Here is a 15,396-nt window from a genome sequence, read left to right as displayed (position 1 = left end):
AAGAAATGTGCTTTATTTCTCTCAGATTATAGGTCTCTGAATACTGTAATTTTGTCAGTGCACATCTCTAATGCGCCTAACTGTTGGTTTTCTTGAGGTGAAACACAGTATGGAAAAGAATTTCGGTGGAAATCTTGTGGGCAAAATGTTTGATCTGGATCTGCTGATTCAGAAAATTTGGTTCTCTGCGGTGCTGTTTTTGTTGCATTTACCTCGCGGGCTTTTCAGAAATTGCCCAATTGGCGATTTTCCTCATCGGCAAATTCAGCATAACCATGGCTTTTATCACAATATTCGTCTGCTTCATCTGCATGTGTGAATTGTTTCCCATCGAGCTGCGACACACTCTTCTCTCCCTCTTCGCGATGTTTGGACAAATTGTGGAGGCCAAGGCTCCCCTCACACTGCTCCTGGTGAGGCTCTTTGCGATAAGAAAGCGCGTGCTTAATCTCAATAATTGCTTTTGGGTGTTTTACATTGTCAGGAAGGATACGTTAACGTCTTGCACATGATCCTGTTTGGAACTGTCGTCATTTCAGCGGGGATTCTTATCCTCTTCCCACCTGAAACACATCAATAAAACCTTTCCAAACACTGTGATAAAATAGCATTCACAATGTAAAATGTATTTCCAGATCAATTCACAATATTACTTCCTTCAAGTAATATAAAGAAGAAAAACCAGAATGCAGTCGTAAATTGAGAGCTCTAGAAGTGTGATTCAAGATCAACAATTCTATTTGATCGTCTCGCAAACCCACGCGTTAAATTGTTGCAAGACGAGATTATAATTTTTCTACCGAGAATCTGTACAAGAGAGCAAAAACGAGAAATACACGAATTGTTTACATATGAAAATCTCAAAATATATAACGTGAAAACTTTCTTTGTGCATTCGAAGCGACTTTCAAGAGCGCCAATAAAATATTCTCTTCACAGCCCAAGTGGAAATGTATTCATTTTCACTGAATTGCATTAGTATTGCTGTGTAGTTTTAAGATATTTTCAGGGTGATTTTACTTTTTAAAATAAAGAAATACTCTGCGAATCTTATCTCTCTTTTTTATCACTTAATACCGTCAGAGAAAATCTTGATGTGTGTGTTTGTGATTAATGGGCATTTCAATTCTCAAGAGTCATTCAACTTTCTAACTTGAATTACGACCCATTGTCTGATTGATTTCTGTTGCTATTCAGCATTTCCTGGGAGTGTTCTTGCGAGTCGCTGCGGAACCTCTGGAGCGACTCAGTGCGCCTCCTTGAGCAGCTGGGAAAAGCGTCACCACGTGACCAGGAGAATCGTACGATTTGTGCCAACTAAACAGTGGGTCAATACCATCAATCACTCACTCTATTTTCATTCCGTGGGGCGCCAGTAGTGGTGACCCACGTATGCTCTGCCGAAGTGGTCTCATTCCCGATTGAATTGTTCCCCAATGGCACAATAGTAATTACCATTCAATGTGCCGGTCAATTAACTCGCTCTCGATGGTGTGTTGTGAGATCAAAGTCTCGCAGATCAGCTTTTCTCTTTCTCTATTCTTTTTTTCCCTGCTAATGCCCAGAGAGTCTCTCTCTCTCTCTCCTTCCAGACGCCCGATGGATTGCAACCCCGTCTTCTGGACCCATTGCCGAATCTCGCCACTTCGGGCAGTGACGACTGTGATTATGCAACGGACGAAGTGATGGGAAGATTCGCCGCGGTCTCACGACTGCCGCACAATTGTGACCACGAAATCAGTCTCTCGCTGAGCGTCGGCGCGTTGAGGTGTGCTCGATATTTTCACCATCAGACACACCATTAGTCACACCACCTTTTTTCCTATACAATCTCTTCCCCACTTCAATGGTTCAGTGCAGGAGCTTCTGAAGTGTTGTGATATCGAGAGAGGTGAGATTGTGAGTTTTTTGTTTCTTTCCTGGTGTGTGATTTGTGGGGTGTGCGGAGGAACAGCCTGGGAAGATGGGCTACGATGAGGTTTTGCCCCACTTGGGCTCTTTCGGTCCGTATCAGCGTCGAATATTCTTCCTCGTGTGCTTGCCGGCTATCTCGTGTGCCTTTCACAAGCTCGCGGGGGTGTTCTTGCTGGCGAAGCCCGATTATCGATGTCTCATGCCATTCGAGGCCAGCAATGCCACATTCGCCACGAGTCCAGACTTCCTCTACAACATGTCCTATCCGTGGGACGCGCTCAACAATAAGTGGAGCACGTGTGAGCGTCTCGAGACAGATTTCACGGCTGAGTACTTTGACTCTGGGCGACCGGCTAACACCACCGTGAGCTGCCAGAAGTGGGCGTACGACGATAGCAAGTACGAGAGCAGCACAGTCACCGAGTGGGACATGGTGTGCACCAAATCCTGGCTCACAGCAACTTCAGACTCCCTCTTCATGGTGAGTGTGCCTTTGGAGCTGATTCTCTTCTCAGTCTCTCACTTAGCACTTCTATGCTTCCAGGTGGGTGTGTTGCTGGGGAGCATAATCTTCGGCCACATGTCTGACAAGATGGGAAGGAAGCCCATCTTCTTCGCCTCCCTCGTGATTCAGGTGGTGTTTGGCGTGCTGGCGGGAATTGCGCCAGAGTACATCACCTACACAATCTCCAGGATAGTCGTGGGAGCGACCACGTCTGGGGTGTTCCTCGTGGCCTACGTGCTGGCCATGGAGATGGTAGGGCCGACGTGGCGCCTCTTCGCCGGCACTATCATGATGATGTTCTTCTCCCTGGGATACATGCTCACGGCCGCTTTTGCGTACTTCTTTCCCGGCTGGAGAGCACTGCAGATTGCCCTCACGCTGCCCGGTGTGCTCTTCCTCTGCTACTGGTGGTTCATTCCCGAATCCGCACGCTGGTTGCTGTCGAAGAAGCGCAAACAGGAGGCAATTGACACCATCCAGAAGGCGGCAATCGAGAATAAAGTCACCATTCCCACTGAAGTGCTGGACAATCTGATTGAGCCGGAGAAGAAGGAGGATATGGACAAGCCAGCACCGTCACTCTTTGACCTGTTCAGGTATCCGAACCTGAGGAAGAAGTCGCTGCTCATCTTCTTCGACTGGTTCGTCAACAGTGGCACATACTATGGACTGTCGTGGAACACGAATAATCTCGGTGGCAATGATCTGCTCAACTTCGTCATATCTGGAGCTGTGGAGATCCCAGCGTACTGCTTTCTGCTGCTCACGCTGAATCGCTGGGGCAGGAAGACCATCCTCTGTGGCTGCATGCTCATGGCGGGCACCATGCTGTTGCTCACGATGGCCGTGCCAGACACGCAGAATTGGCTGATTGTGCTGCTGGCGATGCTGGGCAAGCTGGCCATCACGGCCAGCTACGGCACAATCTACATCTTCTCGGCCGAGCAATTCCCCACGGTGATCAGGAATGTGGGCATCGGCGCTGCGTCGATGTTCGCACGAGTGGGTGGCATTTTGGCACCGTACTTCAATCTCTTGGGGGACATTTGGAAGCCCTTCCCGCTCATCATCTTCGGCGCAATGGCCTTCGCTGGCGGATTGCTGTCGCTCTTCCTCCCTGAGACGCTCAATCGCACGCTGCCGGACACAATTGCGGACGGCGAGCGGTTTGGGAAGAAGGACTTGGTGGAGGGCACGGCGGAAGAGATGGTGGAACTGAAGGCGGACACAAATGGCGACGTGAAGAAGACCGAGGAGGCGTAGAGAGCATCTGATAAGCAAAGATATCGTATCACCAAGACGACAGTCTGGCCACTTGTTCTTGGGACTTTGACTCCTGCGTGACGTGGCACATCTGGCGTCATCGTTTGCATGCCTTCTTGCGCGCGCACTCGCCAATTTCACCCCGCGTCCATCATCGCGCGCGTAGCTCGAGCACGTGGCCGGTGGTGTGACTCGTAACAGACAAGTAGTAGCGCATGCGACTTATTCAGCTACTTAATTTCCCTCCCAGAACAATTCCATTTAAATATTGCACAACTTTTCATTCATGTCTGCAGCAGACAACGATCACTACTTAGGGCTATGATTCGTGTGTTTTTTTCTCCTATTTATTTCAGCTGCTATTTTGCTCTATTTTGGCGCTTTTTACTGTTTTTTATATATATATGGTATAAATAGACGGTTTTTGTCCAACCAATCTCTGATGGTGGCGAATGCGTAAAGAGAAGTTGACAAATATGAGTATTAAAACTATTTTAATTATATGTAGAGACTTAATTAGGTCGTTAAGTGTTTTTAGATCGCATCCCGGACTTGAGATGCCTCTTTTCTATACATGTACTACTTGTGTAAGAATCTTAATCAACCAGATGTACTTGAAGAGGTCAAATGGGCCACACAACTTATCGCTGTATAAATTTTTTGGAACCATATGTAAAATCCACTGCATTTAATATCGGAGGAGAAAAGAAAAAAAGATTGTGGATTTCCTTTATTCTCTTATTTTGTAATAAAATCTATTTGTATGAATGTTTTGGTGTGTTGATTTTGTCCGCACAATCAAGGAGTTGTTGACCCGGAATTTTCCATGCTCCGCTGATACTCATTCTAATTATTTTCTTGCGATAGTGACGTGGTGGCAAAAAATGCTGAATCTCTCTTTATTTCCTTTCTTTTTTGTTCGCCATCCCGCCAAAAATGTATTGAATTGCCTGACAGTATGCAAAGTTTGCGTAGTGTTTTCAATTTAGGGTGCATGAAATGTTGATGTTTCAGTGAATATTTCATGGTGACAAAGAGCTGAAGCAAAAACTACTTAATTGAGAGATTTTTATGTGTTTTGAGATTAAACAACTTAATTACTCATTGATTACATACTAAAAATACACTTTTCTTGCCTTTTGGAGTTGTAAATATTTCCCTGAAGTGAAAAAAAAATCTAATAACTCAAAATGTTGGAAAGACGTTGAGGAATCGCTTCAAAATCAGAAGACATCGAAATAAAGGGTTCTTTAACGATTTCCTTGGGAGGAAATGGTAGATTACGATGTAAAATTGAACATAATCTTCCATTTCCTATTATTTCTGTCTAAATTTATGACATGTCTTATCAGATAAATGCATGTATTATCGCCACAAAGTTCTATTTCAGAACCATTCTATTCAAAAACTCTCAATCACGCACCCGAAACAATCAAATGGTTCTTTCATTTCCCAGCACCACATCCGTCGTGTGCTCGAAACGTGACTATTTTCCTATTGAGTGGGAATGGGAAGAAAATAATTTATTGGCGGATTCAGGCACAGGTCATCCCATTTCAAATGATGCTTGTCTCAAATCATGCGGCCGCTCAACCATGAAATATTCAATACAACACGAGTGTAGACTTCAATGTCAGCTTTTTACTTTTGCTATTTGTATTTGCGGCTTTTTTGCAACCAAAAACCACATTTCAAAGTGCTTTTATCGTGGATGATCGCCGAAAATTGAAGAGACGCTCTGAATGTTTGATTAAATCGCATGAAGTTTATCTGCGATGGGACAATTAAGTGTCAATTAATTGACACTTAAGGTAGCTTATCGAGCATTTATGATAAAGAATTTCATGATTTATGACAATGTGTTATTTGTAGGCAAATGTGCGGATAAGAAGACAAAACAATTCTTTAAATGGGTTTCCTATTTCAGGTGCCGCTTCAGTGTGTAAACTTCTCTATTGATTACAGACATGTTTGAGTGTGGAGTTTCCCATGAAAAAAAGCGCACTTTTCTTAAGGAATTAACTTTCAAATTCTGCGGAAAAAGTCTCACATTATTAATTCATAAGATGGCTTAGAATGATTTCGTTCGCATGACTGAGGCTCATTTTCTCGGAAAATCAATGCAGAATATTCCTCAATAATTAATTTCCTATCCCGAATCAGATATCATTTTTGGTGTCGAAAATTCTGCGAGTATTGAAGCAAATATCCATAGTCAATTGTACAATACATGCAGCGCACATAAGGTCATGTTTCCCTCCACATTCACACATTTTCACGCCATGCCGAAAAGTCATTCAGAAAGCCCACACTCTCAGTGCCTCTCCAGAAGCGACTTATCACCACCGTTCGACAGTCAGTTCTCACTGACTCGTCGTGGCGATGAAAGTGCACCCGTGAGGAATTGCAGTGTCGATTGAGATTCTGTGCAGCTCGAGTGATATAAATAATATCACACGCATTTCGGGAAGAGTGAAGACGAAAAGTGTGTGAGTTTTCGCTTGAAGGAATTGGATAGCATGGAAGCTCCGCCAGCCAGTGAAACCGGCCTGAAGCCCATCATTCTCGATGAATTGGCGAAAATTGGCTCATCTGGACCTTGGCTTTGGTACATAAACATTTCCATAAGTCCGTCATTTTAAGCCCCTTCCGCGGGTGAGAATTTCTGGGCGCGAAAATGCGGTCATCCTTGGCGCACTGAGTGAATTTTCCATGAAATCAAATTGTGCTTTGTTGCAGTTGCAGGGAAAAAAAACACACACTGTTAACTAAATAATTCCGTCAAATATCCGTCCCATTGTGCCCTCATCAAATTGAGATGCGTGGAATATTTGTGGGCCATATTTTGAGAGATTTCGAGACGGTCTCGTCGCAGTGAGAAAAGATCAAAAAAGTTACACGCGCGCGCTCTGTTGTGCTCTCTCTAATTTTAAAGGCATTGTACTTGATCAGAGTGGGGCTTAGAGGAAGTGGTCTCCAGATGTATAAATAAGTGGCGAGGACTCCCGAAGAATTCACTGATAAATTCCCGATAAGTGTGAACAAAAGTGCCCCAATGGAGAGCTTAAGTGGAACATGTGATGAGGTCGCGAACGCCACTAGAATCCGCCTCGATAGTGTCCTGGCGCTGCCAAAGGTCACGCGTGTCGTGAACCTGATAAGGCGACAATTCCGTGGCCATATATAGATCATCTCAATGTGTACTTGCACTGGTGAAATTGTAAATAAACGCCTCTTTCTCTCTCTCTCTCTCCCTCTCGATGATGTGCAGGAAAATATTCATCTTGTGCGTCACGCCGAACATTTTGAATGGATTTCACGTTTCGTCGTACGTGTTCCTCGGCGCCCTCCCGGACGCTTACTACTGCGTCGTGCCGGAGCTCCTGGAAGCCGGCTGGACGCCAGAGCAGATGAGGAACATCACGACGCCAGGGTAAATATATGGCACACATTATAGTTAAGACATTCTTCTCGCGAATGCGAAAGACAAACACACTTGTGGAGATTCCGCAAATTGGTTAGTTTTACAGTCTCTAAGCTTTCACTCGACTTGAGAAACACGCGTAATTACTCTCCAATATTCCAAGATTGCTCACTTTGGCGATAAGTGGTGCTGAATTCGCCCAATCTAGAGCTATTATATCGCAATTTGCTCCTTTATCGTTCCGGGTGCAAAGTGTATAAATCCAATACATGAACACAGTCTTCGTTTGTCAATTAGCCATGCACTGGTCTATTTTTTCGCCAAAGGTCATCAGACTCTGTGGCATATAAAACAATGAGTAACACTTGGAAAAGTCACGAGACGAGATTCAAAGGTTTCCCACTTCGGAATGCAAAGCTTGCGGGTGAGCTTGACCCAGCGCATGACTGAAAATTCAATGCTCGCAGAACAGGCGAGTAAACATTTCAATCGCAAAAGTGGTGGAGAAAAAGCATAATTGTTGGATAAATAAAATACTTGTCTGTCTCTTGCAAAATACCATTGCTTTTTATCACCTGTTTGTTGATTAATTTGTTAACAAGCCGAAAATACGTCATTTATTTCATTTAATGCATTTCATTAAAGTTCACTGCAAAAAATGAACTTGAACAAGGACAAATAGATACAAATTTTATCCGTGGTTCACAAATTGAGACTTCTTGATATGGTTTTCCAGGGTGATAATGCGAATATTTGCCTTATTACATAATATTGACTAAGTAATCGTTTGCATAATATTTTACTGAGTTGCTAAAAGTGTGTATAAAATACCTTTTAAAAAGATCAATAGAAGTAAATGAAAACATTGTCATACTACTAATAATATCATTAAGTCTGTAGCTCATAAAAGCTCTTTTATGTCCATTTGGATGAATAGTAGAAAATTGCTTTTAATTGCACTGATTGCTGCGGAATGTTCGCGATTGAATAATGAGGAAGCTGATAATGTCCTCTGGACTCAAATACTTCTAATAATTATTGCATTGAAGCGTAAATTTGTGCTGCTCTATCTAAACTAAAACGACGATTTCGCTCCAGAGACACTTTGCCAGCGCACAGTTGCGGAATACTGAACTGGAATTACAGTCAGTTGAGCAGCATGGATTTCGACGAGGCTCTGCACTTCACGCAGGAAATGCAGCAGCCCGAGACGGTGTCCTGTCGCAGTCGTCCTGAGAATTACTATCACTACGAGCAGGACGAAGGGACATCCATTGTGCCAGAGTGGGATCTCGTGTGTGAGAACAATGTGTGGCGCACAACAGTGCAAGTCGGCCTCAGCATAGGGAAATTCATTGGAGCGTCGCTGTTTGGCGTGATTTCGGACAAGTTTGGGCGCAAGAAAGCCTTCGTGGGCGGCGCCACTCTATATATTGTGAGCGGATTTCTCACTGTCTTCACCAAATCCTACTTTCTCTTCCTCCTGGGAAGAATCGGACTGGGAAGCTCAGCTTCCGGGCTCTTTTATGCAGCCTTCACACTCTGTGAGTCATTCGCAGTGTGGATTTTAGGCAGGATTTTGTATGATTATTTTCCTTTCCAGTGACTGAGAATATTGCACTGAAGCACAGATCGTGGATGAGCATCATGTTCACCATTTCTTATCCGATCGGCATGCTGATTCTAACGCTATTCGCTTATCTTCTGCCCCTCTGGAGATCCCTTCAGCTGGCTCTGATCCTCCCAGGACTTCTCCTCATTGTCCACTGCTAGTGAGTCCCATCCAGGATAAGTTCTCATTAGAATCCATCGTGAATTTCCTATGCTTTCACAGTTTCCTGGACGAATCTCCACGGTGGCTGGTGAGCAAGAATCGGGAGAAGAAGGCGTACAACATTGTCTTCGGGAAGAAACCCAGTGTTGATTTGATCTTCAAAGCCAACAAGAAGGCAGAAGATGCTCCCGCAGACAGTGATCCATCGACTTCGAGGCTCGTGTCCAAGCTGAGGAACTCCTTCAGGGAATTTGCCGGACTCTTCAGCACCTGGACACTGAGGAGGCGCATCTTCATCTGCTACTTCGTGTGGTGCGTCACGTCCATGTCGTACTACATCACGGCAATCAATGCGGACAATCTGTCTGCCAACAGATACATGTACGTGGCCGCCACGGGACTCGTAGACATTCCGGCGTACATCATTCCGATCTTCATTCTCAAGTACACTGGCCGGCGGATGTCGTCGTTTGCGCTCTACCTCGCGGCAGGATTGAGTTTGCTGGCCGTTTTGGCGATTCCCAGAGGTGATGAAATGGATTTTTTTCCTATGAATGTCTTCTGAAATTGCTCTGTTTCACCTCTTTTGCGTTAGAACATTCAACCCTTATTGTGGCGTTCGCGATGTTCGGCCGCTTCGGCATCAGCGCCGTGTATGCCGTTCTCACTCTGCACACCGCCGAGCTCTTCCCCACTGAGATCCGGAACTCTGCCCTCGGCACAAGCTCCACCATGGCTCACGTGGGCTCAATGGCAGCGCCGTACATTGTGGATCTCCTCGGTATGGTGGCCTGGTACATCCCCACGACAATCTGCGGCTCTTCCATCTTGCTGGCCGGCTTCCTGTCGCTCCTGCAGCCCGAGACGGGCAACAGAGATCTGAAGGATCATGTGCAACAGGAAGAGGAGGAGAAGAAAATTAATGCGTGATTCACTGATTTTCATTTTATATCTGAAGCGCACACATAATGTATATTACATTTCATACGGTTGCGCCACAACTTGATTAATCCATTGCAAGTGATGTTGGACGTCTGTGTAGACTCCCGGAAGCCCTGGAATGCCACACGATGAGCCGTAAGACACAATGCCAACAAGGGTGTTTCCCTCACAAATCAGTCCAGAACCTGAATCGCCCTGACAGGCGTCCTCTAGTCCGCCACCAGCGCAAAACATCCCGGAAGAGTAGTCAGGTGCGTAAGGCACCAGTGCTTCTTCGCACTCTTCGGCGGGCAGAATGTGAATCGGAGCCTCTCTGAAACTCGCGACAATGTCCTGCAGGAAGCGCTCAGATCCGTATCCGAAGATCGAACAATTACTGTGCTCCGAAATGGGGACAGTGCTTTGCGGGAGAATCACATTTGAGGGCAGTTCGCGATGATCTTCTGGCAGGCGAATCATGGCAATGTCATTTGCATATGTAATCGTGTCGAATTGAATGATGTAGAAGTCCTCAAGTTTCACTAGCTTTTCCGGATTATTGTACAGATCTTTTCGCCCAATTTCTGCATACAATTCATGCCTGAACACGTACATAGTATCAAAATGTAGTCTAGTCTGTTTAGCGGTACTCGAGAGATTAGAAATGAGGGAAACAATAGAGATTCAAGGCCCTCAATAAACATGATTTCAGGGAATTTTCTATTGATTTTGCACAAGCTAAAATAAACTGCAGTCAAGCAGAAGAGGAGATTATCGCTTTGATTAGAAATTGATTCGAAAGGCGAACTCTGCGTGGGAAAATTCAAGTGCAACGCAAAGTGTTTGTTCAGTTTCTCATCTTCTTTCTGCGGAATTCCGCCAAGAAAATTCCCTGAAATACTTCCAAAAAAAAATGCCATACTTTTCATAGTCAATCAATGTGAGACAGTGAGAAGCGGTCAGAATCCATCCACGACCCACATAAGTTCCTCCACAGAAATGCTCCAATTGCTTGGTTGAGTTAAGATATTGAAGTGAAACGGCAGAAGAGAGTTTTTCTGAGACGAGAAACAGAAATTCACACGTTGACGCGCAAATATTTAGTCAAGATGCCACTTGTTATACCTTCACTCTCAACTGCACTGCCGCGAACGATGCGCTTTACTCTCTGTAAGCCACACTGAACGTGGTTCGTGAGTAGAATAATTAATAATGGAGCTAGAATGTACTTCTGGTGGCACATTATGGAAACTGAGATCTGTGTTTTTTTGGGTAAGACTTCAATATCTTTTATTACTATCGATTCTCTTTGGCAACCGACACTTGTTCAAATAGTGAGAATTTGAGAAGACATTTCGTTTAAACGTTAAAAAAAACCAATTTTAGTGTATGTAAAAGAGAAAATTTCGCTCACAATTATTTTAGCTGAGTCACAACGTCGGCGAGAAGGCTGACAAAGTAGCCTTTGCTACCCTTGTTCTCAATTTTCTCAGCCTTCAAGATGGCGTGAGTCTTCTCGGAAATCTCGTGGAACTTGGCGATGCGCTCCTCTGGCCACGGCGTATCAAAGCCTAGAGAAGAGAGAGAGAGATTTAGTGGTAAAGAATAGTCAGTCAGTAGATTTTACTCACCTTCAATGAATGCATAGATCAGAGGACATTCCAGAAGCACCAATTTTTGTTCCATCTCGCGAACATTCTTCGCCGCAACTTTCCCATAATTGCCAAAGTCAATGAAATAAGCCAAGAAGCAATCCTCCTGCTCGATCTTCTCATGTATCACCACACGATACCACACCTCATCTGCATCATCTCCGTAGGCGTACTTCGCAATACAGAGTTCCTTCATGCTCGGAGTGTACGGAGGACTCTTCTCGCCAATCTGCTCCGCGAGTGTCGTAATGTCGGCAATCTTCTGGTATTCACGCTTGAGCACAAAGTGCAGATAACCATCCTTCAGCAAGTCATCGTACTGAATGATGAACTCCACATTCTCAATCACCGTGAAGATTTTCAGTGGAACAGAATCTATGGTGAACTTCAGCTCAGGCATGTGACGCACCTTCTCCAGTTCTTCTTGAGTGTTGAAGAACTTATTAATGCACATGTCGCTGTCCACCTCATAGAGATTCACTTGAGTCGCCATCATATCTGGCTCTCCCTCGTACTTCATCACCAGAAGCCTCTGCGTCAATTCCGTCCTGTAGCGTCTGGCCTTATCGGAGTCTTCGAAACTGGTGATTCCGTTCAATACGACACGGAATGACACGCGCGGCAACTGTATCATCTCATTGGGCATCTCCTTAAGACTCGTCATCGGCACCTCGTCCGTATTCCCGAAGTCAATGTAGGCCACAATCACCGTCATCGTGTCGGGCTTGAATGTCTTCGCCAACACGCGATACCAGTTGTCATCGTTGGGCTCCGTCAGGAAAGGTGCCAAGTAGAGCTGTCCATACACCGGAGGCTTCTGCAGGTCGGGCAGTTTCTCAGCATACGTTTTGGCTGTGTCCAGAATCTTCTTCATGGTGTCGCGAGTCTCTTGAGCACGGATGAACATTGCATTGTTGTTCTCCTTCTCCGGCACGTAGACAACGGCAATTGTGGTGCCACTTGGCGGAAATTCCACGCGTGGAATGTCAGCCAGAATCTTACGCATTGTCTTCACAGGCTGTTCAGGAGAGGCTGCTGCCAATGCTGGCTGCGGAAGAGTCTCAGGCACCTCCGGCATTGCACTGTGTTGCTTTGGAACATCTTCCTTAGGCACATCTTGGCTCTGATTGCGCTCATTACCATTGAGAAGAGTGGGAGTCTTTGGTACGCCATTCGTGAGGACCTTCTTGGTAGGCTTCGCAAAACTCTCATAGGCATTCTTGTCACTCATCGAGTCATTGGATGGTGTCGTGAATTCCGGAAGACCTTCAGCGATAATCTCATCAGAGTTCTCAAAGGGAACAAGTCGTCTGCGGAAGAAAGTGTTCATTCAAACAGAGATTGAGACACAAAAAGCTTAGAAAACTTACGGCTTTCGGCGGCAGATCGCACGATGGGAACTCCAATGCACATCCTGGCAAATCGCCGAGCAGTAGGGATCCAGGCAACGCTCGCACATGAACGTCGCGGGCTTCTCGCACAGCACACAAAGTGGCATCTTTGCAACACTCTGTCTGGATGAGCTGACACTGATCTTCTGTGAATCCGAACGCCTGCGAAATGAAAGTGTCATCAGAACTTTATCTCTAAATTCACCAACAGGCAATCGTACAAACCTGTTTTGCTTCTCGCTCTTCTCAACACACATTTTCGCCCGGAACGTGAGAGAGCAATCGTTGTTAATGACTTCAATGGCATTCTTGCAATCATCAGCAGTTTCGTATTCCACAAAAACAAGAGGCGTTGGGTGGTCTCTTCTCAATCTGTCCCAGCGACGATATCCATCGGGTGGCAATTGTAGCAAAAAGGACTTGTCGTCCTTAGGGACATTTTCAAGAATTATCTTCGATCGCGGCATCGAGCTAGTCTCTGAGTGAAGCGAGGGAAACGAGGAAGTAAGATACGCGATAAATGAACAATGGAACGAACAAGCCTTTAGGTTATTTAGAAGCAACAAGTTGTACTCAATTTATAGCTATTTCAGTGCATGAATCTATAGTTCTAAGCATAAATATGATACACAACATGTTTCTACTTACCGTGGAATACTGATCTACTCACAAATTACACTTTTTTGCACGGAAAATATGGTAAAATTTGGAGTAAAAAGCCGGCCAAAGACGCTTTTTGGATGCAAATGAGAAACATCGAATGGCGGCTGTCAACGCAACGATATTTCGATATATCGAAACTTTGAAAAATCAAAATATCAAACGGCATAAAAATCATAGAAAAATTATTTTCTTTTACCTTTTGAAAAATTGCTAAACAAATGCCAAAACTGCATTTTCTCAGAGAAAATGGATCAATGGAAAAGCGGTTTGAGATTACTTTTATGGATATTTTATTGGAAAAATTATGATTTATATTATGTAAGTATATATTACAACTTACAAATACATGATTTTACCTAACTACCAAAACGATTGTCATTATTTTCTGTACAGAGTGGCTAAAACTAGTAAGGGTGTCTCTTATCGCTTATATGCACTCTTTTTATCATCCTTTTTGTCTTTTGAAGGCGCACAGAATTCTACTCTCACTCACAGAATTTTTTACCATTCTCGTTCTCTGGCAATCGATTTGTGAAGCATAAGCAGTGCAAAGTGTCTTACATTTGACGCTGCAATAAGTTTGCATTACATTTTTCTTTCTTTATTAATTATAGTTTCTATAAAGATTCACATTTCGTTATGGTGAAGACAAAAAAAAATACAAATTCAATCTAATCATTTTCAGAATTATTTTAAAAAATTTGAACTAGTAAAAATTTTGTGACCAATTTCGTGAAAAGAAGTTCGAAAAAAATTCCTTTAATAATATAATATATATTTTTTTTAATAATATTCTTCGTCCAATTTTAGCTTGAAGACATTGAAGTTGTTTTTCTTCAGAACAATTTTTTTGTGCCTTTTACATGAGATGGAAAGTATTGAAAACTTTCCCACACAAAATACAATTATAAAAAAATTGAATTATACGAAAACAACTCTTCAAACGACATTAAAATCATAGAATAAAAGGAACGCTCACACTGCACAAAACATAATGCTTATTTAGTATTCTTTTCCCTTTACGCGCCAGGTACTTTTCTAATTTTGGAAACCAACTGTTTTTCTTTTCTTTTAACGTGATAATGTCTTTCCATTTGTCTTTTCTTCGCACTAGTGTTGTCGCACTTTATCTTGTTTCTTTTTTTTACATCACAATCATATCTATTATTTACTTTTCTTTTTTAGAATATACGCCCTAAACATTTTCTAAATACATATAAATTTCTATTGTTGCACTAACGAAACTTTTTAATTATACTCTCCATTTAGTCTTTTTGCTTCACAACAAAATACAAGTTTATGAAGCTTCATAAAAATTATAATTTCTTCCACGTGTCACTAAAAAAAAACTTCTAATTCTTGGGGAGAAGAACCTTTAAAAAAATTGAATTGTAAGTCTTGTAAATGTTCTTTGATTTTTTCATCTCTTCCACACAGTTTCTTGATAATTTTTCTTTTTTCCCTTTGTTGTCCTACAAATGCGCTCAAATAGTTTGTCTAGAAGTGAACATACATTATTATTATTATAAATTTCGTGTCCAATTGAGAAGTTTTCCTCCAATGCTTGAATCCTCTCTTTCATCACAGATAAATCGATTATTGAGATTTTTTTTCTTCTCACTCACACAAAGTCATGGTTGGTAAAAGCAAAGTGAAAAAGTTTGTTGAGAGAGAGAGAAAAAAGGGTGGTATATAATAAGTTCCTTAAAAAAGAATCAATGTATAATAAAAAAGCCTCGACAGTTTTCTCCCCAAAATTTGATGTAGCAAAAAGGATCCTCTAATCTCTGTACACTACTTAATGTCTCTTTTTTCATTTTAAATTAATTATATATATATATAAACTAAATAGATATTTGCACTTCGAAGTTGGATTTATCCCTGACTGT

General features: G+C 43.1%; 4 protein-coding genes across 6 annotated transcripts; 2 read left to right on the top strand and 2 right to left on the bottom strand.

The window, feature by feature from the left end:
- Positions 1–26: 26 nt before the first annotated feature.
- LOC132265440 (uncharacterized) lies at positions 27–13,709 on the bottom strand. 3 transcript variants are annotated; one of them, XM_059766132.1, is made up of 6 exons: positions 13,493–13,709; positions 13,070–13,322; positions 12,824–13,006; positions 11,433–12,763; positions 11,216–11,372; positions 27–563 (listed from the first exon to the last, which is right to left on the bottom strand). In XM_059766132.1, exons 2-5 carry the CDS (start codon positions 13,309–13,311, stop codon positions 11,218–11,220), a joined length of 1,911 nt encoding a protein of 636 aa, XP_059622115.1. In that variant the 5' UTR covers positions 13,312–13,322; positions 13,493–13,709; the 3' UTR covers positions 27–563; positions 11,216–11,217. The 3 variants fall into 3 exon arrangements, with proteins under 3 accessions (XP_059622115.1, XP_059622116.1, XP_059622114.1); XM_059766133.1 differs by having other exon boundaries at positions 27–421; XM_059766131.1 differs by lacking the exon at positions 27–563 and having other exon boundaries at positions 11,067–11,372; positions 13,493–13,708.
- On the top strand, positions 1,412–4,296 carry LOC132265443 (organic cation transporter protein-like). The gene is made up of 2 exons (XM_059766135.1): positions 1,412–2,395; positions 2,459–4,296. The coding sequence occupies exons 1-2, from the start codon at positions 1,964–1,966 to the stop codon at positions 3,680–3,682; spliced, it is 1,656 nt and encodes a 551-aa protein (XP_059622118.1). The 5' UTR covers positions 1,412–1,963; the 3' UTR covers positions 3,683–4,296.
- Positions 4,986–9,918, top strand: LOC132265442 (organic cation transporter protein). Its single transcript, XM_059766134.1, has 6 exons — positions 4,986–6,290; positions 6,954–7,115; positions 8,205–8,650; positions 8,710–8,878; positions 8,941–9,407; positions 9,476–9,918. Exons 1-6 carry the CDS (start codon positions 6,202–6,204, stop codon positions 9,808–9,810), a joined length of 1,668 nt encoding a protein of 555 aa, XP_059622117.1. The 5' UTR covers positions 4,986–6,201; the 3' UTR covers positions 9,811–9,918.
- LOC132265445 (trypsin 3A1-like) lies at positions 9,856–11,071 on the bottom strand. The gene is made up of 3 exons (XM_059766136.1): positions 10,927–11,071; positions 10,724–10,859; positions 9,856–10,402 (listed from the first exon to the last, which is right to left on the bottom strand). The coding sequence occupies exons 1-3, from the start codon at positions 11,042–11,044 to the stop codon at positions 9,856–9,858; spliced, it is 801 nt and encodes a 266-aa protein (XP_059622119.1). The 5' UTR covers positions 11,045–11,071.
- Positions 13,710–15,396: the final 1,687 nt, after the last annotated feature.

This window comes from Phlebotomus argentipes, unplaced genomic scaffold (genome assembly GCF_947086385.1).
Source record: "Phlebotomus argentipes unplaced genomic scaffold, Phlebotomus argentipes genome assembly contig_2, whole genome shotgun sequence".
Taxonomy (NCBI): domain Eukaryota; kingdom Metazoa; phylum Arthropoda; class Insecta; order Diptera; family Psychodidae; genus Phlebotomus; species Phlebotomus argentipes.
This window is presented reverse-complemented; position numbering and strand designations above follow the sequence as displayed.

Excerpts from the sequence above, each read along its gene's own strand:
- LOC132265443 (XM_059766135.1), top strand. The coding sequence starts at position 1,964 with ATGGGCTACGATGAGGTTTTGCCCCACTTGGGCTCTTTCGGTCCGTAT. Across the intron at positions 2,396-2,458 it reads CTTCAGACTCCCTCTTCATG|GTGGGTGTGTTGCTGGGGAG; the intron begins GTGAGTGTGCCT and ends CTATGCTTCCAG.
- LOC132265442 (XM_059766134.1), top strand. The coding sequence starts at position 6,202 with ATGGAAGCTCCGCCAGCCAGTGAAACCGGCCTGAAGCCCATCATTCTC. Across the intron at positions 7,116-8,204 it reads AGGAACATCACGACGCCAGG|AGACACTTTGCCAGCGCACA; the intron begins GTAAATATATGG and ends ATTTCGCTCCAG. Across the intron at positions 8,879-8,940 it reads CTCCTCATTGTCCACTGCTA|TTTCCTGGACGAATCTCCAC; the intron begins GTGAGTCCCATC and ends ATGCTTTCACAG.
- LOC132265445 (XM_059766136.1), bottom strand. The coding sequence starts at position 11,044 with ATGTGCCACCAGAAGTACATTCTAGCTCCATTATTAATTATTCTACTC. Across the intron at positions 10,860-10,926 it reads CAGTGCAGTTGAGAGTGAAG|AAAAACTCTCTTCTGCCGTT; the intron begins GTATAACAAGTG and ends TTCTCGTCTCAG. Across the intron at positions 10,403-10,723 it reads ACATTGATTGACTATGAAAA|GCATGAATTGTATGCAGAAA; the intron begins GTATGGCATTTT and ends GTACGTGTTCAG.
- LOC132265440 (XM_059766132.1), bottom strand. The coding sequence starts at position 13,311 with ATGCCGCGATCGAAGATAATTCTTGAAAATGTCCCTAAGGACGACAAG. Across the intron at positions 13,007-13,069 it reads AAGAGCGAGAAGCAAAACAG|GCGTTCGGATTCACAGAAGA; the intron begins GTTTGTACGATT and ends TTCATTTCGCAG. Across the intron at positions 12,764-12,823 it reads GCGATCTGCCGCCGAAAGCC|ACGACTTGTTCCCTTTGAGA; the intron begins GTAAGTTTTCTA and ends TTTCTTCCGCAG.